Source organism: Gouania willdenowi (genome assembly GCF_900634775.1).
Source record: "Gouania willdenowi chromosome 24 unlocalized genomic scaffold, fGouWil2.1 scaffold_320_arrow_ctg1, whole genome shotgun sequence".
In the NCBI taxonomy this organism is placed as follows: Eukaryota; Metazoa; Chordata; class Actinopteri; order Blenniiformes; family Gobiesocidae; genus Gouania; species Gouania willdenowi.
Genome location: NW_021144848.1, coordinates 681,593 through 708,054, shown reverse-complemented (window position 1 = coordinate 708,054; position 26,462 = coordinate 681,593). Strand labels below are relative to the sequence as shown.

The 26,462-nt window shown below is 37.7% G+C and overlaps 2 protein-coding genes across 4 annotated transcripts in view; one reads left to right on the top strand and one right to left on the bottom strand.

Annotated features, from left to right (window-relative positions):
• cfap65 (cilia and flagella associated protein 65) overlaps positions 1-22,969 on the top strand; it is a 41,548-nt gene extending 18,579 nt beyond the window's left edge. For 2 of the 3 annotated variants that reach the window (XM_028440573.1, XM_028440572.1), the window contains exons 16-33: positions 809-955; positions 1,629-1,788; positions 1,878-2,006; positions 4,007-4,214; positions 4,294-4,413; positions 6,292-6,382; positions 7,309-7,394; positions 8,851-8,917; positions 9,027-9,137; positions 9,210-9,401; positions 10,101-10,241; positions 11,149-11,295; positions 13,001-13,117; positions 14,970-15,095; positions 15,180-15,230; positions 17,140-17,309; positions 18,941-19,030; positions 21,109-22,969. In XM_028440573.1, coding sequence (XP_028296374.1) covers positions 809-955; positions 1,629-1,788; positions 1,878-2,006; positions 4,007-4,214; positions 4,294-4,413; positions 6,292-6,382; positions 7,309-7,394; positions 8,851-8,917; positions 9,027-9,137; positions 9,210-9,401; positions 10,101-10,241; positions 11,149-11,295; positions 13,001-13,117; positions 14,970-15,095; positions 15,180-15,230; positions 17,140-17,309; positions 18,941-19,030; positions 21,109-21,367 — 2,412 coding nt within the window. In that variant the 3' untranslated portion in view covers positions 21,368-22,969. The remainder of the gene's footprint in view (positions 1-808; positions 956-1,628; positions 1,789-1,877; positions 2,007-4,006; positions 4,215-4,293; positions 4,414-6,291; positions 6,383-7,308; positions 7,395-8,850; positions 8,918-9,026; positions 9,138-9,209; positions 9,402-10,100; positions 10,242-11,148; positions 11,296-13,000; positions 13,118-14,969; positions 15,096-15,179; positions 15,231-17,139; positions 17,310-18,940; positions 19,031-21,108) is intronic. The other variant, XM_028440574.1, reaches the window with a different exon arrangement.
• On the bottom strand, positions 21,519-22,863 carry LOC114458229 (ankyrin repeat domain-containing protein 9-like). The gene has a single exon (XM_028440575.1). The coding sequence runs from the start codon at positions 22,769-22,771 to the stop codon at positions 21,941-21,943; it is 831 nt and encodes a 276-aa protein (XP_028296376.1). The 5' UTR covers positions 22,772-22,863; the 3' UTR covers positions 21,519-21,940.
• Positions 22,970-26,462: the final 3,493 nt, after the last annotated feature.

The window sequence follows — 26,462 nt, the reverse complement described above, 5'->3', positions numbered from 1 at the left end:
TGTGAAAGGATTGGGTAGTGATAGGTATTGCTATTGCTAGGCTAATGTTAGGTTTATGCTAATGCTAGGCTAATGCGATTGCTAGGCTAATGCGATTGCTAGGCTAATGCGATTGCTAGGCTAATGCTTGGTTAATGTTATTGCTAGGTTAATGCTAATGCTAGGTTAGAGTTAATGCTAGGTCAATGTTAATGCTAGGCTAATGCTATTGCTAGGCTAATGCTATGTTAATGTTATTGCTAGGTTAATGCTAATGCTTGGTTAAAGTTAATGCTACGTCAACGTTAATGTTAGGTGAATGCTATTGCTAGGTTAATGCTCAGTTAATGCTAATGCTAGGCAAATGCTATTGCTAGGCTAATGATAACGCTCGGTTAAAGCTAATTCTAGGTCAATATTTATGCTAGGCTAATGCTATTGCTATGCTAATGTTAATGTTGAAGTTAAGTTAATGCTATTGCTAGGTCATTGCTATTGCTAGGCTAATGCTAATGCAGTGTGACGCGGGCCAGCACCTGCATATTCACTTGCATTTTCTTCAGCAAATATTATTATTATTATTATTATTATTAATAATAATAATAATAATAATAATAATAATAATAATAATAATAATAATAATATATGTTATTCTTCAACAGGATTGTTAAAATTCACTGCTACATTGTATATTACATTACATTATGTTTTTTAATGCAGGAGTAGGGGGTACATGCCTTCAAGATAATTGTCTGAAGGGATAAATGACTGTGAAAAGTTTGGGAAACACTGAAAGAAGTTCTGAACAGAGTTGATGTTTGTGTCACAGGTCCAGACATGGTGCTTCACACCTGAAGAAGAGAAAAGCTACGCACTAGAAGCCATGCTCTCATTCTGGCACTCTCACTCCGATGGATCCATCAGCTCCAACCTTGCCCTCACAGTCACTGGATCGGGTGCTCAAGGTTACATCCAGGTAATCATGCAGTTTTACTTTTTCAGTTACAATTACGTTTTCATTTACCCATGTTCAATTACCCATGTTCAATTACTAAAGTTCATTTACAATTAATCAAAATTACTGAACCTGAAATAAATACCCTAATTAAAGTTAACCCCCCCTCTTGTGTTAGCTTTCTGTTAGCCTCTCTATTAATAACAGGTCCTAAATCAGCTGTAAAATACACTAAAAACAAACATCTATCATCTATTTTCTTTCCAATCTATTGATTATTTTCTTAGGCTTCCTAATCAATGAATATATAGGTTTTAATATTTTTTGTGTGGGTATCTGAGCCTTTTTTGTGTCATTATGCAGCTAGATTTAAATGTTTTTAAAATGGTCAAATGTCGGAAAGCTTGATATGAAACATGTTTTGATAATTGTTAACTACATATGTGTAGAAAAGTACATAGACCTGTAATATGATAATATATAAGATAATTATAATTATCTAAACTCAATTACAGTTTCATTACAATTACAGCAACATATTTTTAAAATTACAATTACAATTATGATTACGCCATAATTGTCATTAGTAATCAATTACACGATTACAATTATAATTGACCCTGGTTGCATTGAATGACCAAGGTTTGTTGATTGAAATCTGATGATAATCAACTCATTCTGTGTATTTCCACAGGCGGTTAAGTCACATCTGGATTTGAGAGATGTTTTGTTGGGAAGCCATTGTTCTTTTGAGGTTCCTTTGGTGAACAGCAGCCCATGTCTGGTTTCTTTCTGCTTCACCATCGAACAGAAAATCATGGACGATTCACTCATTTTGGACGTTGAACCAATCAGTAAATTCTTCCCCTGTGCTACACGTTTTAAATCCATAAGTTCTCTGTTGTGTTTGTAGAGCAGGCTCTTCACCTGTCCTGTGTTTCAGTTCTACAGCTGGAGAGTGAACAGGGAACCTTACCATCACACAGCACTATGCAACTCCTAGCCAGTGTTCTACTGCTCAGACCAGCACAGTACATCTGGACAATAAGCTACCAGAAAGTCAATGCTAACGGTAAAATGCTAATGCACACACTCAACACTAAAGCTGCGTATCCATTCACATTTCCACAAATCAATTCTATTTGATTCTAAAGGGCCTGAATCAATTAGATTTTTGATTTGGTTAAAGATGTTTCAGTAGCAGGACCAACTTTACCTGAACATGGAGGGGATTGTCAGAGAACTAAACTGTAAATAGCAGAAAGTAATTATTAAAAATATCATCAAGGTTGGGGTCAATCACATTTTTTAATTACAATTACATCTTCAACTGTCCATGGTTAACTACAACTCAATTATGATTACGTTGAACGACATGCACAATGATCATTTTTCTCCTGAAAGTCAATTACAACTAGAATATTTACATTTCCTGAAGAAAATGGAAGTGAAGATGAAGGTGCTCGCCCATGTCACACTGCATTAGTTTAGCATTAATTAGCATTAGCCTAGCATTAACATTAGCTTAGCATTAGCATTAGCTTAGCATCAGCATTGACATTAACCAAGCATTAGCCGAGCATTAGCAATAGCTAGCAATAGAATCAACCTAGCATCAGCGATAGCGAGCAATAAAAGTAGCCTATCATTAGCAATAGCATTAATCTTAAGATTAGCACTAACCTAGCATTAACCTTAGCTTAGCATTAACATTAGCATTAACTAAATATTAGCCTAACATTAGCATTAGCAATAGAATTAGCCTAGCTTTAGCAATAACCTATCAATAGCATTAGCCTTGCATTAGCACTAACCTAGCAATAACATTAGCCTAGCATTAGCCAAGTGTTAGCAATAGCATTAGCAATAGCCTAGCAATAGCATTAGCAATAGCCTAGCAATAGCCTAGCAATAGCCTAGCAATAGCATTAGCACTAACCTAGCATTAGCTGAATATTAGCAATAAGGTTGTAAAAGGTTGAAATGGGTTGAAAAAATTAAAAAAAAGTTGAAAAACTTGGGCCTCCTGCATCTGCACTAATTACATTCTCAATTACTAAAGTTCAAATTCATTTAATCACAATTACTGAGCCTTTAATAAATAAGCCCATAAAACATATCCTTTCTAGTGTGTTAGCTTTCTGTTAGCATCTCTGATGATAACAGATTGGTTTTTACCCATGTTTTAAATCAGCTGTAAAATACAAAAATATGATCTATCATCCAATTAGTTTCTTCATCTATTGATTACCTTACGAGGCTTCCTAATCAATGAAAACTATTGATATTAATGTTTTTTGTATGGGCTTCTAAGACTTTTTTTCTGTCACTATATCCCTCTATTTCAAATTTAAAAAATGGTGATATGGTCCTCAAGAAAACGCACAGGTAGTGGGAAAACATTTATGAAAAACATTTTAAAAATAATGTGAAAGCCATAGAACTGTAACATGTTTGTGTTTGAATAAATTATATTTATTTTATTTTTATAGAATTTTAATGCCAATTACAAAGTCAATTATCTGAGCTTAATCGCAATTTAATTAGGATTACAACATTAACAGATTTTAAAATTACAATTATAACTACGTCATAATTATAATTAATGATCAATTACACAATTATTATTGAGCCCAACCCTGGTTTACGTTATGAATGAGCCCACAGTACTGCGTTACACACTGTAGAAAAGATTAAAACTTGTGTCAAACTCAAGGCCCGGGGGCCAAATCTGGCTCTTTGTAGAATCCAATTCGGCCCACATGAGAAAATAAAATATACAGAGAAAACATGTATCTTTGTGTAAATGAAACATAACAATATTTGCAGGTGCTGCAGTTAACTGTTAAAAAAAAATGATCTGCACTTTAAATTTCCTATATTTTGTGACCAATTTCTGAAAATATTGTATCATAATTTGAGGAAAATTTAAGGTTTTGTAAGAATTTCGATCCTGTTCAGAATAACCTGCTCCATATTTGGCCCCTGAACTAAAATAAAGTATTAAATGATCAATGCTTTCCTCTCTAATGCTCATGATGTGTGTGTGTGTGTGTGTGCGTTTTTCTACAGGGATGGTGTCGTCTCCTGCACAGACAGTGTGTGAAGTCCGAGCTCAGGGTGTGTTTCCGACTCTTCAGGTGATCGCTGCGTATGCCACTGGTGCTTTGGAACAACTGGCTAAGACACGTCTGTGGAAGATCTTCTCTCTGCACCGCCTCAATGAGCAGCTGATGTCATACCCTACCATCACTGACCTCAGAACAGTCAGCACACACAGGTCGGACACATTGAACACTCACTGTTTACATTTCAACACTCTGAAGGTTCTCACTTCTCGACTGTTCTCATCTACACAGTTGGCCTCCCAGTTTCATCAAAACTCTGCTAGATTTGAATTTTAGTTCCTCTCCCGTGGATTCAGCTGCTTCAAGTGTGAGGTTGATGTTTTACAACCCTCAGTCTGTTCCTGTTGACTGGTATGTACGCTAAATAACTACACAGTCATTGGTCGTAGCACAGCACATATGTCAAAAAGATGTTCACTACTGGAAGAAGAAAGCATGAACATGTGCATGTGGGGTTTTTTTTGAGTATGTTCAATCCATTTTTAATCAATCAATCAATATTTATATATAAAAAAAGCACTTTTCATACAAAGAGATGCAGCTCAAAGTGCTTTTACATACAGTAGTTAGAAATACACCCACCCCGTACAAACCCCACCCACCACACACAGATACACAAGTTAAAATAAAGACAATGGCACATGACGATACAGAGGATCTAGGTAAGGAGACGTCACAAGGAGCCGTCTGCACCAGGAGCAGGACACAGACCTTGGGCACAGGGTGACCACTAGGGTTGGGTAGGCACGTTGCAAATCAAGACCACCAATGACAATTTCATATGTTTCTGCTGGCAAGTGTTAATTCAAATCAACTTTATTTGTATAGCGCAATTTACAACAAAGTCATCTCAATGTGCTTATCAAAATATAAAATTCATAATAAGAAAGAGAAAGAAAACCCAACAAGATCCACATGAACAAGTATTTAGCCATCTAAAAAAAATCAAGATTGTAAAACACCATTAAAGAAACATAAACAATTATTTAATATAGCTTCCATACTCTCCCAACAAGATATATCTTGTAGGTACTGCACGCCACTGCTAGGTAGTACTTCAACTGACTAAGCATAACATGCACGGTGCATTTCCTGACGTTTTTGTTCTCTTTGTACGATTGGTTTTCAGCATGTTAACATCCACACCCAGAAATAACTTATAGGGACACATGAAAGCTATCAGAAAATGCTTTAATGCTTTCCTTATAAGAGAACTGGCAGGGACACAACAAGGCATATCGCCTCTGAGGAAGACTGGCAGTTGACAGTCGAAACATGTTAGGAGATCAAATTATCTGAAATACCATTTCTGAATAAACAAAACCTTAACATATAGGTTCCCACTCAAAAACGAGAAATCCAAGATGGTCGCCATTCATATTGCCAATTTTGTCATAACTTTGGTTCTATTTGACTTAGAAGCATTATAATAATAATTATGGCTTGGAGTTATATAATGATTTTTTGAGGAGACTCTAAAAGCACGTACAGAACCACCAGTTAGTCAAATCAATCATACCGGTGGTGGTCAGCTACAATGTAGCCACACTTGCCCTAGGATATACTGACAGAAGCGTGGCTGCCATTTCGCGCTCTCGAACCACCACCAACATTCATGCACAGTTCATACGATGCAATGTGGGTAAAGTGCCTTGCCCAAGGACACAATGACAATGATTCAGATAGAATGGGATTCGAACCCCCAACCCTTCGGTTATTGGATGGCCCACTCTACCACTGAGTCACGGTCGTCCATCTCAGTGGTAAATGATTTCAGGGTCAAAGAATTCAATACAATATCTTAAGATACCGTAAATTATGCCCAGAGCAAGATCCAAGATGGCTGCCATCCATATTGCGAATTTCAATCTTACCATAGCTTCTGTTCTATTTGATGTAGTAACCTGATCTTTGTCGCAAAATGTAGGTTTTTGGAGACAAAGAATGTGATGAAATGGCTCATAATACTGTATCTTACCTATAATTTGCCACTTAGATCATGTTTTTAGGTGAAATAGAACCAAAGTTGCCAAAATTTCCAAATTGGCAATACGGATGGTGGCCATCTTGGATTTCTTGGTATTGAGGGGGAACCGTTGGTTTGCCAGCGTGGCTCCCATTACAAATGGATTGAGCATACTTAAAAGTGTACATCCTAGACCAAGCCTAATATTGCTACATATCTGCATCATAACATAGTAACACCACCATCTTTTCTCATGTCATCAGGGCTTTTTTGCTCCCAGAGGACCAACAGAGAGAGTCTGAGTATTGGGCAGAGACAGGACAGTTCAGCAGTGAAGAGCTTTCTCAGGTGAAGGTCAGACACACAATGTGGAAGTTAATTTAACTGGCAACTAGTTAACCTGTCACTAGATAGTTAGAGTGTAAGAAAAAATTGATATTGAATGCAATATTTCACCGCACAATTATCATATTGGATTTGAATGTCCAAATTGATTTTTTTAATCATATTTTTAACAAAACATCTGCATAGCAAGTAAACTCCCAGTCACTAGGTGTCAGTGAACGCACCATCAGACCTTGTTAAACTAAACTCAGTCCTCAATGCATTTTAGCTGTTGATTGTGTTTTATTTTCATAAAACATACTGGACACTTTTAAGAATTTAACAGAATCAGAATCTGTTGTAGAAACAAATGTTAAACTGTTTTGAAAAATGTAATTTGACAGTTTAATACACATACCACTTGTTTTTGATATTTGTACATAAATTACATTTAGTTAACATTTACTTGTTCTCGCAAGTCTAAGAAAAATGAAATAAATTGTATTTCATACCATTTTGTACTTTTTTTTACTTTTGTACATTGGTAATTATTGATATTGCAATGTATGTCATATTGGTTAGTAATGGGAATAATCATTGCAACGTGCAAATCGTGAATTGTATCATATCATCAGATTCATGGCAATGACACGCCTACTAGATAGTGTTGGCTGGGCTGTGTCACATATTACTGCAGCTACAAAGATGATCATTTCACTGTAAATAGTTGAGTCAGAACTATTTATATTCTCTGTGTACAATCTTTAATTCTGTCAAAATAAAAGATAAGCCATTAACTACCATTTCTTTTTAAGTCATAATAAATTTCCTTAAAATGCTAAAAGATGGAAATAAGCTTGAAATATATGAAATCATTTACAATACATTTGACACTTGTTGTAAAAACTTCTGCTTGTAAAAGAAACAAACCACTAATGTTTTCTCTTGTTAATCAGCTTCAGGAAAACAAGCTCTTCAGTGTCGTTCCACGTTCTGGAACTTTGCTTCCTGGCCAGAAGAGGGCAGTAGAGTTCAGCTACTGGTAAGAGGCTACAACATATATCATTATATTATTGCAGTGGATTAAGAATACTGGCTTTCTGAAGTAAACGTGTGTGAATTATCAGAATTAAATCTGCCTGTGAATCACATCATAGTGGAAATATTTATTTACCAAGATAAACGTGATCACCTGCATTTCACAAAGAAAATGCAAGTGAGGATGCATAAATGAAACCCCTCAGAGTCAGTATAACCCCTCAGAGTCAGTATAACCCCTTAGAGTCATTATATCAACTCAGAGTCACTATAACACCTCGGAGTCACTATAACACCTCGGAGTCAGTATAACCCCTTGGAGTCATTATAACACCTCGGAGTCACTATAACACCTCAGAGTCAGTATAACACCTCAGAGTCACTATAACACCTCAGAGTCACTATAACACCTCGGAGTCACTATAACACCTCGGAGTCAGTATAACCCCTTGGAGTCATTATAACACCTCAGAGTCACTATAACACCTCAGAGTCAGTATAACACCTCAGAGTCAGTATAACACCTCAGAGTCAGTATAACCCCTTAGAGTCATTATAACACCTCAGAGTCACTATAACACCTCAGAGTCAGTATAACACCTCAGAGTCACTATAACACCTCAGAGTCACTATAACACCTCGGAGTCACTATAACACCTCGGAGTCAGTATAACACCTCGGAGTCAGTATAACACCTCGGAGTCAGTATAACACCTCGGAGTCAGTATAACACCTCAGAGTCAGTATAACACCTCAGAGTCAGTATAACACCTCAGAGTCACTATAACACCTCAGAGTCAGTATAACACCTCAGAGTCAGTATAACACCTCAGAGTCAGTATAACACCTCAGAGTCAGTATAACACCTCGGAGTCACTATAACACCTCAGAGTCAGTATAACACCTCAGAGTCAGTATAACACCTCAGAGTCAGTATAACACCTCAGAGTCAGTATAACACCTCAGAGTCACTATAACACCTCAGAGTCACTATAACACCTCAGAGTCAGTATAACACCTCAGAGTCAGTATAACACCTCAGAGTCACTATAACACCTCAGAGTCAGTATAACACCTCAGAGTCAGTATAACACCTCAGAGTCACTATAACACCTCAGAGTCAGTATAACACCTCAGAGTCACTATAACACCTCAGAGTCAGTATAACACCTCAGAGTCAGTATAACACCTCAGAGTCAGTATAACACCTCAGAGTCAGTATAACACCTCGGAGTCAGTATCACACCTCAGAGTCAGCATTATTAATATGAAAATATCTTCAGTTTTGCCAACTAATCAATAACTGTTAAACCTACTAAAACAACAGGAGTGTCTTGAGTGTTGTGTAGTCTGGGGCACAGGGTGGGCAAAATGGGACTAAATTAATCTATACATACGTAGATTTACAATAATCTGTTCTATAATAATAATAATAATAAAGCACACTTTCTCCTTCACAGTCATGACGTTGTTGGTACACATCTGTTTCCTGTTGTGTTCACACTTTCCTCTGGCAGAAAAGTCTTGGTGAGGCTCCCAACACACTTCATTTTATTTATTATGAATGATGAAAAACTATTTTCTTTATAAATTAACATATTCTCCTTTTTCTGTTTTATGCTCATGTCAACTCCAGTTAAACTTTCACGGGACGACGTCCGAGGCAGATGAACCCGTCCTCCAGTTTGACTCCCAGAGACACGTCTTCACCCCTGGACTCATCGGGGACCAATGTCCTCAACTACAGGTCAGGGACTCTGTCTCCTCACTGTTTCTATGACAACAACAACAAAGCTAACACTGGTCTCTTTCCACACAGACGTACGACCTGCACAATGGAGGCAGAGTGCCAGTGTTTTATAGCGTGGACACAGCCGTGCTGTCCCAGCTACAAATAGACAACTTCAACCACCCAGTGTTGATCTGCCTCAACCCAGAGGGACAAGTCTGTCCTGGGACAACAACCACACTGGAATGGATCTTCTCCCCATTGGAGGCCAAGATGTACCAGGTATGGACACATCCATCCACTGTTGGATGGGTTCATCTATCCACTGTCTGATGAATCCATCCATCCATTGTTGGATGGATTCATCCATTCACTGTCCGATTGATTCATCCATCCACTGTTTGATGCATTCATCCATCCACTGTTTGATGGATTCATCCATCCACTGTTTGATGCATTCATCCATCCACTGTTTGATGGATTCATCCATCCACTGTTTGATGGATTCATCCATCCACTGTTTGATGCATTCATCCATCCACTGTTTGATGGATTCATCCATCCACTGTTTGATGCATTCATCCATCCACTGTTATATGGATTCATCCATCCACTGTTTGATGTATTCTTTCATCCATTGTTTGATGGATTCATCCATCCACTGTCGGATGCATTCATCCATCCACTGTTGGATGTGTTCATCAATTCATTTTTGGATGTGTTCATCCATCCACTGTTTGATGCATTCATCCATCTACTGTTGGATGCGTTCATCCATCCACTGTTTGATGGATTCATCCATCCACTGTCGGATGCATTCATCCGACCACTGTTATATGGATTCATCCATCCACTGTTGGATGCGTTCATCCATCCACTGATGGATGGTTCATCCATCCACTGTTGGATGCGTTCATCCGTCCACTGTTTGATATCAGCACTGCTCACTTTGTCTTTGTTCTTCTTCTCTTCTTTTATTAGGTCGATGTTCCGATCCACATCAGAGGTGGAGCTACAACGTGGGTGAGATTTGAAGGATGTGGGACCACCACACTGGGATCCCGTCAGTGTGGTGGTCCTGATCCTGTCCAGAGGGTTCCTATGGTTCCTTTCCCAGGACAGGTAAATACTTGGATCACAGGTTTCTATGCTGACACAAAGCGGCCTGTTGTCATATGTTTAATGTTTATATGTTCATTGTTCATGTGTTTAATGTTTGTATGTTCATTGTTCATGTGTTTAATGTTTATATGTTCATTGTTCATGTGTTTAATGTTTATATGTTCATTGTTCAGGTGTTTAATGTTTATATGTTCATTGTTCATGTGTTTAATGTTTATATGTTCATGTGTTTAATGTTTATATGTTCATGTGTTTAATGTTTATATGTTCATGTGTTTAATGTTTATATGTTCATGTGTTTAATGTTTATATGTTCATGTGTTTAATGTTTATATGTTCATGTGTTTAATGTTTATATGTTCATTGTTCATGTGTTTATTGTTATATGCTCATGTGTTTAATGTTTATATGTTCATTGTTCATGTGTTTAATGTTTATATGTTCATGTGTTTATTGTTATATGCTCATGTGTTTAATGTTTATATGTTCATTGTTCATGTGTTTAATGTTTATATGTTCATGTGTTTAATGTTTATATGTTCATGTGTTTAATGTTTATATGTTCATTGTTCATGTGTTTAATGTTTATATGTTCATGTGTTTAATGTTTATATGTTCATGTGTTTAATGTTTATATGTTCATGTGTTTAATGTTTATATGTTCATGTGTTTAATGTTTATATGTTCATTGTTCATGTGTTTAATGTTTATATGTTCATGTGTTTGATGTTTATATGTTCATGTGTTTAATGTTTATATGTTCATTGTTCATGTGTTTAATGTTTATATGTTCATTGTTCATGTGTTTAATGTTTATATGTTCATGTGTTTAATGTTTATATGTTCATTGTTCATGTGTTTAATGTTTATATGTTCATGTGTTTGATGTTTATATGTTCATGTGTAGGGTTTACTCCTCTCTGAGGACTCGGTGTTCCTCGAGGACATCCCTGTGAGCTCCACACTGTCCCGGATCGTCTTCCTCACTAACGTGTCTTCCATGGACTCTCTGACCTTTACGTGGATCCTGCCCCAGCAGCAACAGGATGTTCAGGTATGTATTACTAAAGATAGTTTTATTACTTCATATCAAACCAAATCAATTAGTTGTTTGGCCGCTTAAAGGGATCCTCCACTGTTTTTACAAATGTGGCCTAAAACCTTTGAAATGTATTAATTAGAAGGTCTATGTTTTATAAAACATACATAATGAGTTATCATGGACAGTTGAAGGACTTCCACCCAAAAGGACTTCTATTCTCAGGGTTTGTGTGTCTGTGATTACTGTCTAACTTCAGCCACCAGCGTGTGTCAGCGCACTGTTTAAGGGAGAGTAAAGGCCCCTTAGGAGAGCTCTTCTTCTCTTCTTCATTGGCCACGGTTACTTGATGTTTTTTTTTAATTCGGAATTAGTTATTCCGAATTAAATGATTCGGAATGAAAGTGTTCTGCTTCGTGATTACATGGAAATAGTGTTTCCGAATTGAGGTTTTCATGGAAAACAGGTTTATTTGGCTTTATTCAATTCCGCTTTCGGTCTGGAGGTTGGGAAAAGCTCTGATTAGACAGGGGGCGAACGTGACGAATTCACGTCTATTGAGGAAAAAACACAACAAATTTTTTCTTTTCAGCTACAACATAGAAGACCACACATGAGAACTGTTTTCACTTTAATTTTGATTGTAGTTTTGAAGCAGCAGCTCAACAATCGGACACAGTTTTGCTTTGCTCCATGGAGTAGAAGAGAGAGAGAGCAGAGGAGAAAGGAGATAGAAGTCCGTACTTTGGTCAATCAAAGCCAGCAGTTAGTGCGACAGCTGTTCTACCTCCACTATACAGGACGTTGAGTGAAAAAATAACTTTATAATGAGTTGCGCATCATTAGTGAAGCTCTGGTGCTTCTTTCCCCGATGAAGCTGTTCCGTTAGCAGAGGTCCGTGTGTGTAATAAATCTGTGTGTCCGTGTGAATGTCCACATGTTTATCCTTCCGTCCATTCTCTCTTTTCATACTCTTATTAAATAAATAATCTCGGTTGGAGTCCAGGTAGCCATCTTGGACTATGTCGTCATCGGCACATCATCGCGGCAAGTCAAGCATGCGCAGAACGACCGGAATTAACTTAAAGCGGAATTACGTGTTTTCAGAAAGAGGAATTATTTAATTCGGAATTGAAATCGGAATAAACTACTCACCTAATTCAGATTTAAGTTTAATTTGAAATTAAATCAGCATAAGGAATTAAGTATTTACAAGGTCAGTTTAAAGAGGATTTAACTTTTATTCTGAATGAAAGCTCCCTTGTAAATGTGGCCAATGTCTACTGTCGCCCCCTGTGGTCGCAGATTTTTTTCAGGTCACAACTGTTTTTATCCTCTTTTGGTAAACAAAAGAGTTACATCGACATCTGTAACTTTTCCTGATTATTTAGAGCAACCAAAAGCAGCACAAGTTGTCATTTTGACTGAAAAATGCTAATTGAGTTGCTAAATGATCTAAAAAACAGACTTAATGCTTCACCCCAATAGAAAACAATGGAACGCTTACAGGCAGTGGGGCCGTGTGACATCATCAATCACGTGATCTCAAGATGGAGGAACACAAGCTCTAAAACTGTAAAGTAGTCCCATTTTAAAAATAATGTGTTTTGTTAGGCATAGAAAAGGACATTTCAAAGGTTTTAGGCCACATTTGTAAAAACAGTGGAGGATCCCTTTAGGTATTTACAGACATAAAGTAAAAAAGAATGTTTTCCATCAGGTGGTGCAGATGCGTCCTGAGCGTGGTCGCCTCGCCCCAGGAGAGTGTGTTCTCTGTGTCCTCACGTTCAGCTCCTCCCACTACCCCTCTGATTATCAGCTGGACCTCATCTGTCAGGTACCATTCATTCATTCTATTATTTATGTCCTATTGAGACAATCAACACAGACCTGTCAGGTCTGAAAACATACAAACTGACATGTTGAGTCTTTTGTATTGAGTCATTTATTAACCGTGTGTATGTTCAGATCTGAGCGTACGACGTGTGTACGACCAAATTCACGAAAGCTTTGGTGTTTATCAATTGTGAGGTGAGCGTATACTATGATTAGCTCTCACGTCAGGTCTTAGCTTGTGTACTATAATCTGAGTGGATTTGTGAAGCAGCAAAATCTGACTGAGACTGAAAATAAAGTATTAAACAAACCTCAGCTGTCATTTTAACATGAGCAGACACATTCAGAACAGATCAAAACCGATTGTTCAGTTAAAAAAGCCGTTATTACTGATACACACTGACGCACACAGGACGCACATTCCTCCCTACAGCACATCACTGGGGGCTGTATGGAGGAAATAGGATCTCATTCACGCTTATAAATGTACATAGTTCTTTAAACTTTTGCAAATGCGCTGCAGCAATCGGTAATTTAATAAAATCTAGGTGAAATTGGCTGAAGGCATAATAAACACAGACAATGGACAGCATTTAGTAATTTTTAAGGCTTTTCTTTAAGGGTTTTAATCATTAATTTCTTTTAATGTGATATTTATTGCCTAAAGCATGCAGACTGTGGCTGATATAAACGTCATATCTGTGTGTGTCTCCAGGATCTCTGTTGTGTAGTTGTTTTCAGCGCACACAGGGGGGCAGACGTCACCTGCTCATTAGCTGATCCTCTTCCACAGAGCGTTTAAATGAGCTCCTCTAAGTCCAGTTTTTACACGTTCAAAAAGCAAATCTTTGTTTTGCTCCACCTCAGATGTGAAGATGGCGAATTTCATCTTGTTTGTCAGTGGGCGGGGCCTCCAAAACAGGAGGACATAACAAGTTAATGACAATCAAATTCAGCCGCCGCATTTAACAACACCCAGTCATTTGTTTGCTGGTGGCATTTTCTTTCCAGACCAGCCCACTACATTATCAGCAAACTACATTATCAGATACACCAGGTAGAAGCAGTTATTAAGTCAGTGATGCTCAACATGTGACTCTTTATGTCTTAATTTTAATTATTATTTCCCCAGAAAACCTAAAAATGGGGAAACTTTGAACCCCTTTTTGCCCATTTCCTTTGGCCATTTCACAACTTGCTTTGTCCCATTTTTGCTTATTTTTATAAAGTTGTGTCACTTTAGCTACCTTTTGTCAATAAATATCCCTTTTTTCCTTTTTTGTCAATTTTTGCAGGTTCATTTTGACACTTTTATCCAATTTCTGTCCTTTCTTTAATTTGTTTTCGCCACTTCTCGTCCAAATAACATAACTTTTGCCCAATAAATATCACTTGTTTCATTTTTCTCCTACATTTTGCCTCATTTTGTTACACATTTTACCCTTTTTCACTATTGTTTGCCACATTTTGCAGAATTAAGCTACCCTTTGCCGTTACATACCACCTGGTTCCTCTTTTTTTGCCCATTTTTTGGCCACTCTTGACTGCTTTTGGCCCCTTTTAGTCACTTTTCACTCTCTTGCCATGTTTTTGCCATTTTTGGCCACCTGTTACCATGTCTACCCCTACTCGCTCATCCAAAAAAACAAAACCATAACTTACCAGACCGGTCCACTTTAGCGTCCTGTCATATGACCAAATATAAACTCAGATTTACACTCGTTTTCACACAAGGTTCACTGTTTCTGTCAATGTTTTTAATGTTTTAATTTGAAGGAATTAGTTTGAATGAACTCTGCTGGTGAGCGACCTCCAGGATTGAAACTGTTCACCTTGTTTTTCTTTTTCTGTAGGTTTTTCAGGAGGCTGCAGTGACTCAGTATCAGAGGGAGTTACACAGCTGGGAGGAAGAGCGAGAACGGCAACAAAAGGAATTTCTCTTCACTGATAAACCAACAAACGTGATTATACTGACGGAGGTCTGACGCTAGAGAACACACTTAGATCTTGACATATAGTCAGGGCAGTTCTTCTCATTGTGTTTATCATTTGTTTTGATGCAGAAACCTCTGACTCCGCCCCTGAAAACAGACTCACCAATGAGAAAATACCAGGTTTTAAACTGAAACATTTCCCTAATGACGTTGCACTTTAATCTGTGTACCCTTCGTTCTTTGGTTATTCCGTTTTTAAACCAAATCAAAATAACAAATAAACAATGTGGTTCTTTCATTTTACTGATTTAAAACCTGAACAGAAAAGCAGCGATTTCCTGTTTAAATAAAAAATCTTGTTTGTGAGATATTTATGGGGAAATTTGAGCGAGAACTGAAGTCCACTGCACCTGGTTTCCCTCCACAAGTCTGGGACCAGGTCTCCACACACAATAGGACTGTGGGCCTATGCTACAAAGCTAGATAATTATATCCTGGATTAATCTCTGTTAGCGGGCTTCACCTAACCAAACATTCCCTGTCAGAAAGAAGTTGTCCTATGAAGGTCGATAACAACATGCTAATTTAAGCCGTGTTTTCAGCCTGAGTATGTGCGCGCTCCCATAACATATTTACAATGGAGGAACAGCTTATGATCCTAAACAAATATCATGAATTTAAATCCAGGATGACAGTGAAGAGCAACAGTGTAAGTGCAGCGCGCACCAGAAGGAAATGCTGGCAGCAAATCGCCGACTCTGTGTGCGAATATTTATTATATTTTTCCATTGGATGTGATGATAAACGGACAGCGCTCTCATCAGTTAAACTTTATTACAGCACACACATTTTTCTATTCAAGTAGACCTATTTATCACACACAGTGGGATGAGAGCACATGGTTTACTGTAGTATGTTCCTGCTGATGCGGTCAGCATCACTAGCATATGAATGAATGAATGATAAAATGAATTAATGAATGACTTCACCCGTCCATGCATACGGACACACAGGCATCATCAGCTGATTGTAGATCAGTTCATCAGATATAAATCTATATCTTTTCTGAAGGATGTCATTGGAAAATGAAAGGATTGCGTTTATTAATAATCTTTCTTTCCAAAACGCAGCTGTCAGATCTGCATCAACCAGGATCTTCTAACAATGGGCAGGTTGTTTTCTAAGAGAACTGATTGGTCAGGAGGCGGGACTTTAGTTCTCGCTAAGATCCAAGCCAGAAAAAAAACCTGGTGCCGACCAGGTTAGTCGTTCAGCCTAAGTTACCATGGTGATTTAGCTCCGTAAGACGTTAGCGAGCTTCGTAGGACAGCACACACTGATTAAATCCTGGAAGTTAGCGCGATAAGAGGTAATCTAGCTTTGTAGCATACCGCCCTGAGGATTTATTTCAGCAGTTTTCTGGTTCTGCTCCTGTTTTTATGTGGTCTGTGGATGTTTTAGCTCGTAACAACTGCTCACATTCATGTTTTGTTTTATGGTGTTACGCTTCAAATAGGATCCAAATAAACTGGTGACTGACTATCGACTGTGAGGCTGGTGTGAGGAACAATAGATGTTAGAACTTCTACCATTTGAGAATTTTACAAAAATCATTACAGCTGTTTTGAGGGCAGTAAAACTATTTATTTTGCACATTACAATACCACTAGCTACTAACCTCTGTTTCCTTTTATCACATATCGTGTGCATGCTTTTCTTAACATCCATTTTTTGTTTTGATTTATTTAATAACGTTTCAATTCACCAGTTCATCAGTAATGTGACTTATTGGTCCTTTCTGTGGGTCCCCTCTGTGTAGTGAGATTAAAAGATGAAGCTCTCGTCCATAGTTTACCTTAAATATCCAAATATCACACAAACAGAAAAAGATTGAATTTTAAAACAGTAAAATGCTGCTTGTCTGGTTTTTGGTTTTTCTGTTTCTGTTTAGGTTTTAAGTCAGTAAAACCAAATAACCACACTGTTTATTTGTTGTTATGATTTGGTTTTATAACGGAATAACCAAAGAAATAACGGTACACAGATTCTCCTTCAGTGAACCAATAACACCAACCTGTGTTTGTTTCAGACTCTTCCTCCCCTCACTTTGAAAGAGCGAGCTGAGCGACGACGTCAGCACGTGTGGCAACGCCCTGAAGCTCCTCAGCCTTTTTTGCTCCACCTGCAGCTCACGGCACACACACACGGGATGCACCAATACCAAACACGCTTCCCTCACCTGTTCAGGAAGTTCCTCAGGTGACCATCTCATCCTAAACATGTTATCAGGGCCGGCCTTGCTGCTTGGCAACCCAGGCGGCCACCTAGGGTGCCACATTGCACCCCCCACCCCAAAAAAAAAAAAACAATAATAATAATAATAATAATCCAGGGTTCTTGCCAGCGCTGCTGAGCATAGGGACCCCCGACGTTGTAATTTTGCTCCCCTACAGAGCAATGGCGCCCCCTACGTTTAGTTTTCAGCAACGTAGGGGGGATTTTTTTTTTTTTTTTTTCTTTTTTAATCAGTAGCTTCATAATAATTGTTGCACACTTGGACACAAAAGGGACTTCCAGGTGTGCACGTGTTGTTTTAACTCTCTTTTTAATCTGAATAACCCAGAAACATATTCATCAGCTGCACCATCTATTTTATACAGGCGATCTGCTCGGATGCTCTCGTCTTTAGCTGAGGACCCCTGCAGCCCTTTAGCTGCCCCTGAATTTAAGCTCTGAGGTGTGCAAACAGTTCAGACTCAAATATACCATGGCCTGAAAGGGCTTTTGTGTTAGATCAGATTAAATTAGCTGAACAAGCTAATATGTTAGTTATTTTTAATATGCATTTATTTCTTTTGTAATATGATTACTGTTGTATTTGGTGATTTGATATAAATAAAGATAATAGTGATACATTTGTTTGGTTACTTTAATGAATGGATATAAACACACATGCCTGGTTTAAAAGTATGAAATAGCCACAAAGTGAGGAAAAGAAGAAAAGATGCATAAAAAGTTGTGATAATTGTTAATATCGTAATAATAATAATTGATTAATCGAATCGTAGCAAAATCGAATCGTGAGGTTCCTTAGTTGGTACGCCCCTCAAAGTAAAGCAGTAACAAAGATTTAAAAAAAAAAAAAACAACTTTAGCTTTATTTCACTAATTTTGGCCCTCAAAGAGTTATACATTTCAAAATTTTCTGCGCTGGCGGCGCTCACTCGTGCACCACGCCCCCTATGCTGTGAATAATACCTGGTGAGAACCCTGTAATCTATAAAGGTATAATAATCATGAGAAATGTGTGTGTGTGTGTGTGTGTGTGAGACATAAAAACAAGATAATATTTAAAACAGAAACACCAACAATTCATGGGAGGGAGAAAGTCTAAAATAACTTAAAATACAAGTTTAATTGTTGTTCTATTTTACATAATTGTATTGTGTTGTTTACACATTGTGTTCGTGAAACGTTGAGATTTTATTTTAACCTTTGATTGCACTGATTCTGTTTTGCATTGATTTTAGATTTTGCACCTTTGTTGTAGGACATTTGCTCTATACCTGTCGTTGTTTAATTGTATTATAGCGTATTTTATCTCATTTCAAAATATAGGTTGTATTTTTTTTTCAATGGTTTGCTGTGTCACAGAATTGCATTGTTTTGTCTTGATATTTTAAAACAAATTATAATGTGTACACACTGTGTAGAGATCAAACAAAAAAACAAAACTCTATTTATTTGGGGGGGGAAGCAAAGTCCAACCTTGCCTTGGGCACCAGATGAACTAAAGCCGGCCCTGCATGTTATGTTATATATACTGTATATATATGTACAGAACAGATTGTTTGGATGTTTCACTATCAAATGTCTCTCACTGTTCTCAGATACCAGTCGTCACTCAACACACATGACCATGTGTCAGTGGATGAGGCTCAGAGGGAAGACGTTGAGCAGATACTGACTTCAATGTTCAGGTAAATAAAGAATCACTATTAACCGTTCAGTGTCCATCATCATCATCATCATCAATTTTAAAGGATTATTTATTTTAACAACCAAAATACAAAAGATTTGGCATGATTTAGTTGATTCTGTGAAATTGCACGTAAGAGATTATTTAAGTCGGATCATCTTTGTGACTAAAAGTGACATTTTGCGTGTTTTTTTACTTGTTTTTTACTCTCAATATTCTGGTCATTTTTAGGCTAGTTGTATGAAACTTTGCCACTATAGTGTTTTTACATGTTATTTGCTTAATTCCAAAGTCCTGTGTATTTAAAGTGTATAGAAAAGGAGATACAGTATATTATGCATCATACTGACACTTAGTAACCTCATGTTTGCCCCATTGACTCCCATTGTAGCCACACATTTTTCATAAACTGTAATCATGACATTATAATGATTTTTTAATTCATACCTAATAGATCAAAGCCACTACCTTCAAAATAAAGACAAAATGTGTTTTAGGTGTAATGACCTTCATACCAACCAGAAACCAACGCTTATGGTTTTATGGAAATTTCAATGAAAACCTGGATTTCTAATCTTTCAAAAATATACACAGTGTACAACTTTAAAACTGTCCTTGTGCCAAAAATAATAATGCATTAAATTCAATTCTGCTGTCAATTAATGACACGGTCAAGGCTGTAAAATACATTTGATTTATTTCTTTTATTCAGAAAAACTGCCAAAGTAGAAGTGATAGTTAAAATATCAACCAGTGCAGTGGTTCCTAACTGTGACTGCATTTAATATCACACGTGTTAATTTGAAAAATTGTTTCATAAATACATAATTTTAATCAGTAATTTAAATTTTTTCTTACCAATTAATTAGACATTTTCACACGACCCCACATGGGACCATGAACCCAAGGTTGAAAAACACTGATTTAGTGCCTCCTGAATAGATTTACTACTATTCAATTCAACTTTATTTATAAAGTGAAAATGACAAGTTTTCTTGAAGCGCTTTTCAAAACATAAAATTCTTAAGACCCAATAAATCCTTTGATTTTTGTTCAATATTTTCATTTATCTTTTGATATTTATCTTTGTGTACTTTGTTTATATATTATATTATCTCCTCATAGATCAATGTTTGTGCATTTTGTCTCATAATTTGTTGTATATTCTAAATTGTTTGTGTTTATTGAAAGGGGTGGAGCTCTTTGCACCTTTAATGTTGTTTTTTTTCTTTAATGTGTGAAAAATACAGTAAATAAATAAATGAATGAGAAAAAAAAGTCATATTTTAGGAAAGTAGCAGAGTTTTAGAAAACACAGACACTAGTTTATAGATCAGATGTAACGTACTGGTTGGATCCATGGTTGGAGTCAATTATGATTGTAATTGTGTAATTGATAATAAATTACAATTATGGCATAATTATAATCATAATTGTAATTTAAAAAACGCTGTTGTGGTTGTAATCTGGATTTAAATTGTAATTGCGTTCAAACGATTGACTGTAATTGTAATTACCATGGAAATTCTATTAAGAAACTGTCAATTGCAATTCAATTACATGCAAAACAGGTCTATGGTCTACATGTATGTAGTTGAAACATATTTAAATATGTTTCATATCAAGTTTCCCACCATGTGAGTGAATGTTCACACCCATAGGTGTTAGAGTCAGGATATAATAGAATGTATTTAAATACAATTTCACAGAGTAACAATTACTGTGAATGTAATTGATGTTTTGTAGTTTATAGTTAATGCTAAATTACAACTTTTGTCCCTAGTTGGGATTTTACATTAGATATTATAATCAATGCACTAAATGTAAAGATTATAACGACATCATACACACATTAAAAACTGCATCACAACGTTATATGAGTAGTAGTTAGTCAAAATGTAATTGAGAATGTAATTGTAATTGACTTTCAGGGGAAAAATTACAATTGTCATGGGAAAAAAATGCTGGTTATCGTAATCATAATTGAATTGTAATTGAACACTGATAATTGAAAACACATTTGTAATTGTAAAATGTAATTGACCCCAACCCTGGTTGGATCTTCTTCTCTGGTTTCAGTGACATCATTGATGAGCTGGTCCAGACTCCGCCCCCCTCCTCCATGTGTTCCTCATCAGCACCAGCAGAGAACAGCATGAGGCCTTCAGGGGAGCTGGGAAACTCCTCCACTACCCCATGTGTACCCAGACACGTGATGGAGGACATTCTAAAGAACACGTTACAGAACCTGATGATGGAAGCTGTTAGAGGGGAGATGGTCCTGATCCCCCTCCCCTCCCCCCACCCATTAGATCAGGTGATTAAAGGACCTCATTAATCATTAACTGAACATCGATGATCTACGTCTTCATCTTTATTCAATAAACACTGAATAAATAGATGATTATTAATGAAAATACTTCAAATATTACCTTCATGCATTTGGTCACACACGCACACACACGCGCACACACACACACACACACACACACACACACACACACACACACACACACACACACACACACACACACACACACACACACACACACACGTTTCCATAGAAACATCTACAGCTTTTCCTCTGACAATCACTTTAATGTCCAGGTAACATCTGAACGATCAATAAATAAATAAAACAATCAATCAATCAATTAATTAACACTGAATCCAAATCCAATGGTGATTAATCTAATCAAACCTATATGATCAGAACTGAATCGATTAATGACACCAGCTCTATAGTGTGTGTGACTCACACCAGTCCACCACAGGACCAGGAACACATGAGAACCTTATGGACTCAATCAGATCAATCAGGACTGATCAATAAGTGTTAGTAGCTCCAGCTCAAAGTACCAGTGTAGAGCAGACTGGAGATACTAAGACCCTCCCAGTAGGACCTTCCCAGTCACTTGCTGGTCCAGCTGGGCTGAGTCTGACCCAGTAGCAAGGCTGCAGGTACCGGGAGCTGCTGCAGGTTCTGAGGGAACTCTTGTGGTCTGAGCCCCCCCAGCACCGCCCTCATGGCGGCCATTAGCAGGGGGGCGGGGCTCCGTCCGCTCAGGTACCTGAACGTGTCCTCTCCCAGCAGTCCGGTCCAGAGCTCCGGGTCCCGCTCCAGGGTGGCCCTCATCCGGAACCGGAGCCTGGACATGAAGAGCAGCAGGGTGTCCAGGCACTGGCGCCGCTCCCTGTGGATACCACCCGGCCCGGAGTCCCTGAGCTTCTCCAGGAGCACGTCCAGCGGGGTCCTGCCGTCCCGGTCCAGGCTCAGTGGGTCTGCCCCGGTTCCGAGCAGCAGGAGCAGGGCCTCGGATCTCTGGAGCTCACAGGCCAGGTGCACCAGGTCCTCCGGGTCCGGGCGGAGAGCCCTGCGGCTCTCCTGCACGATGAGGCCGAGGATGGATTGCCTGTCGTAGCGAACCGCCATGGAGAGATGCGGGGACGGGGACCCGCAGCAGAACCTCTCCCCCGGGCTGTCCAGAGCCTGCTCCGGGTAGTGGGTGAGCAGGTACAGGGCGTAAGCCTGGTGGTCGTGGACAATGGCGTAGAGCAGCGCCTCTGAGGGGCTGTAGGTCCTCAGGGTGTCCTCCTCCTGGTAGCAGGCCTCCATGGTCCGGATGTCCTCCAGCATCCACACCGGCTTCAGGTCCCGCACAGCCCGGTAGAAGAGCAGGGAGGAGGACTCCCGACGTGGGTCGAGCCCCGGAGCCTCCGCACAGACCACCGCAGAGGCCATGGTCCTCCCCACGCCTCACCGCTCCGGGACGGGGGCCATATTGTTTAATGGCGAAGAACTGTGCGCGTCTTTTCCGGGTTTTACGGTAACGGTCTGTGTGGGACGGTGGTGTGTTCAGGAACGACTCGTAAAACTCTCGACTTATATGTTGTTCGTGTTTTTCTTCACGTTTAAACTTTTCTGCTTCAAACAAACAAAGTGACATTTGTTTTGTGTCTTTATTTGATGATTTTCAAACAATGAATTCTGACAGAAACAGAGCAAATCAACAGAAGAGGAAACTACAGGGACGAACATAACTATCACACAAAAATGTGATAGTTTCTGATCCAAAGGCCACATTATCAATTTTTATGTCAGCATTTAGAATAATGACAAATCTGAGCATTATTAACACAGGGTTTTGTCTTTGTCTGTGGATTTGTTTTTTTGTCTGTTTTTAATCATTTGTTGTGCTCTTGTTGAATGTTTGTTCGTTTTTTGCCACTTTCTTCATTTTTGTTGTTGTTTTCTGTCATTTTGTGAACAGTTTGTGTGTGTGTGTGTTGTGGTGTTGATTTGTGTGTTTTGGGAGTTATTTTGTGTATTATGTTGGGCTTTATATTCCTTCAGACTTTTTTTGAAATACAATTTTTGGGAATTTGTTTTTTGTTTTTGTTTTGTTTTGTTTTTGCACAATTATGGCCAAAATGATATTACAATTATTTTGAACAATATCGTTATTACGATTATAATCACTTTTTTTTTTAAATACAATTTTTGGGAATTTGTTTTTTGTTTTTGTTTTGTTTTGTTTTTGCACAATTATGGCCTAAATGATATTACAATTATTTTGAACAATATCGTTATTACGATTATAATCACAATTAGTTTCATGTTAGGGAAAAAAAAACGTGTTTTTATCTCACTACTTTTAAATAAACAATACGTGTACAAAATATAACTTTAAAATTTATTTATACTAAAAAAAAATAAATAAAAAAAACCCAAGAATTTAAAATGTACCTAAGGATACATGAATAAATACATAATTACAGAGCACAGAGCCTGTATTATTAATTTAAATATTGCTGACGATCAAGTTAATTTAATCGTGGCAACCAATATCATGATAAATTAAAATTTGATTAATTGTGCAGCTCTAACCGAGGGCCACACGATCTAAAATGTAAAACTAAAGTTAAATAATCACCTGTATCGAAACATTGTTACATTGCAATCTGTGTTAAAAAGCTTTAAAAAAAACCAAAAATGAAATTCAGTCCATGTATGAAATAAAGTAACAGGGAACAAATAACGTCATATTTCATAATAAATCTAAAACTAAAAAACAAATTACTGGCATAAAAACATTTAGTTCACATATCTAATGCAGTCTAATCATTTAATGCTTTTTTAATTTCTGCTACGTTTTTAGCTTCTCATTATTTATTTAGTGTTATTAATTATCTTTATTGTCAATGAAGAAAGGTTTTTAATAAAATTGAAAATGTCCTCCTGTTTGTCACGGCCCACCTGTAATGCCTCTATTTCCCACCAGGGGTCCACGCCACACACTTTGAGAAGCACAGATTATACTCATGGTTTATCATAACATAGAAAATAAAACTATGGCAATTATTCGTTTTTATAATTATTCAAATATTGAAATAATCTGAAATAATCGCAGTATAAGTAGATGAAATGATGTTTTGATCGATAAGGCTAAATCTTTAATAAGTCATCAATAAACAAGATTTTACTGTAGCAATTTGAAATAATATTAAAGTTAAAGTAATCAAAATGCGTTACTATTGGCATATCATTAGAAACTCTTAGAAAATGTGTAAAAATGGTGATTTTTTTTTACAATAAAACCAAAGCTTATGTCGCTGAGACACATTCAATGACCCAATAGCTCCACCTGCTGGTGAACATTACACGTCCTCACCATCATTGATCCATTATTACCATTATTAACCATTATTACTATTATTAACCATCACATTTAAACATCTCTACAGAGGTAGAAAAAGTACTAGTATTCAGTATTCAAGTAAAAATATAGATACTAGAATAAAATAAATACTCTGGTAAAAGGAAAAGTGTTGATGTTGCTCCATTATTTGAACAGTAACAAAGTAACAAAGTATATGCTACTAAATGTACTTAAAGGCACACTGTGAACTTTGTGTTTACAGTACTTCTCATAGACGATGATCAACTTACGGCGTTACTAAAGGATGAGTTCACTCAGAATGTAGGCTTATTCGATAAATTGAGGAAGTGTAGTACAGCCCTCTGCTGCAGCCGTCTCACTGTAGCGGGTGGGAGGGGCTACTGCCTTCGCTCTACAGACAGTGAAGTTGTCACTTCAAGTCGTTTAAAAAGTTCAAGTTTTTCAACCTAGTCGCTCAAATCCCACAAGTCACGTCGCTTTGCGGGGGGAAACTTGAGGTCATGTCATTTACATTGGTTTGAATGTAATCTAATCACTTCAGTCACGTTCGGTGTGAACGCACCTTCAGACATTTCATGAAAGCGACAGATTCCTACTTGCGTAAAACTAACTTTACTTTTCTTTAATAGTGAGTTGATGAAATCTCTTCAACCAACAGGTCAACTAGTGTCTGCATACACAATCGGTCGAGCCAGCCTCCCTTGTCTTTTGACTGTTTGTTCATTTTTGCGATAGTGCTGCAGCGCTTGTGGCCACTAGGGGCGCTTGACGTGAAAGTTACAGGTCTAGCGCCCCTAGTGGTCAAAAGTTACGCTGCGTCGCTTTAAGTATAAAAGTATAAAAGTAAAACAAATGTCCCTTCAATAATAAGCAGAGGTGACATGTAACAGAGTACAAATACTTTGTTACTGTACTTAAGTAGTTTTTTCTGGTATTTGTGCATTACCTATATATATACTGTATATATATATATATATGGAATTTGCTGGTTTAAAAACCCTCTTAGTTAATTTTGAAGAAACATTTGTTGTACTTGTACTTGTACATAGGGCGCAGCAAGAAGGTCCTGGGTTCAAGCCCTGGGGTGGACACTTGGGTCCTTTCTGTGTGGAGTTTGCATGTTCTCCCCGTGCTGCGTGGGTTTCCTCCGGGTACTTCGGCTTCCTCCCACAATCCAAAAACATGACTGTAAGGTTGATTGGAGTCTCTAAATTGCCCATAGGAGTGAATGAGAGAGTGAATGGTTGTCTGTGTCTCTGTTGCCCTGTGATGGACTGGTGCCCTGTCCAGGGTGTACCCCCGCCAAGCGCCCTATGAGAGCCGGAGATTGGCACCGGCAGACCCCCGCGACCCTGTTAAACGGGAATAAGCGGGTAAGAAAATGGATGGATGGATGGGTACTTGTACATGTACTTTTTACTTTTACTCAAATAATGGAGCAACTTCAATACTTTTACTTTTACCAGAGTATTTTTTATTCAAGTATCTATACTTTTACTTGAATACTGAATACCAGTACGTTTTCCACCTCTGATAATGAGACAGGGTTTTTAAACCAGTAACTTGTAGAAAACATGGAACCCTTTATGTGACCCTTTATGAACACCTGGAGAATCTAACATTTCATCTAGATAACGTTTCTACTGTAAATAAAATGTGTCAAGAAAAAAAAATTTAAATGATCAATTAAACCCAAAGCAGCTTTGAGTTTAACATTTTTAAAAACTTGAAAAAAATAACCAAAAAAACTAA

Bases quoted from the DNA above. Each gene is read 5' to 3' on its own strand.
- LOC114458229 (XM_028440575.1), bottom strand. From the start codon at position 22,771: ATGGCCTCTGCGGTGGTCTGTGCGGAGGCTCCGGGGCTCGACCCACGT.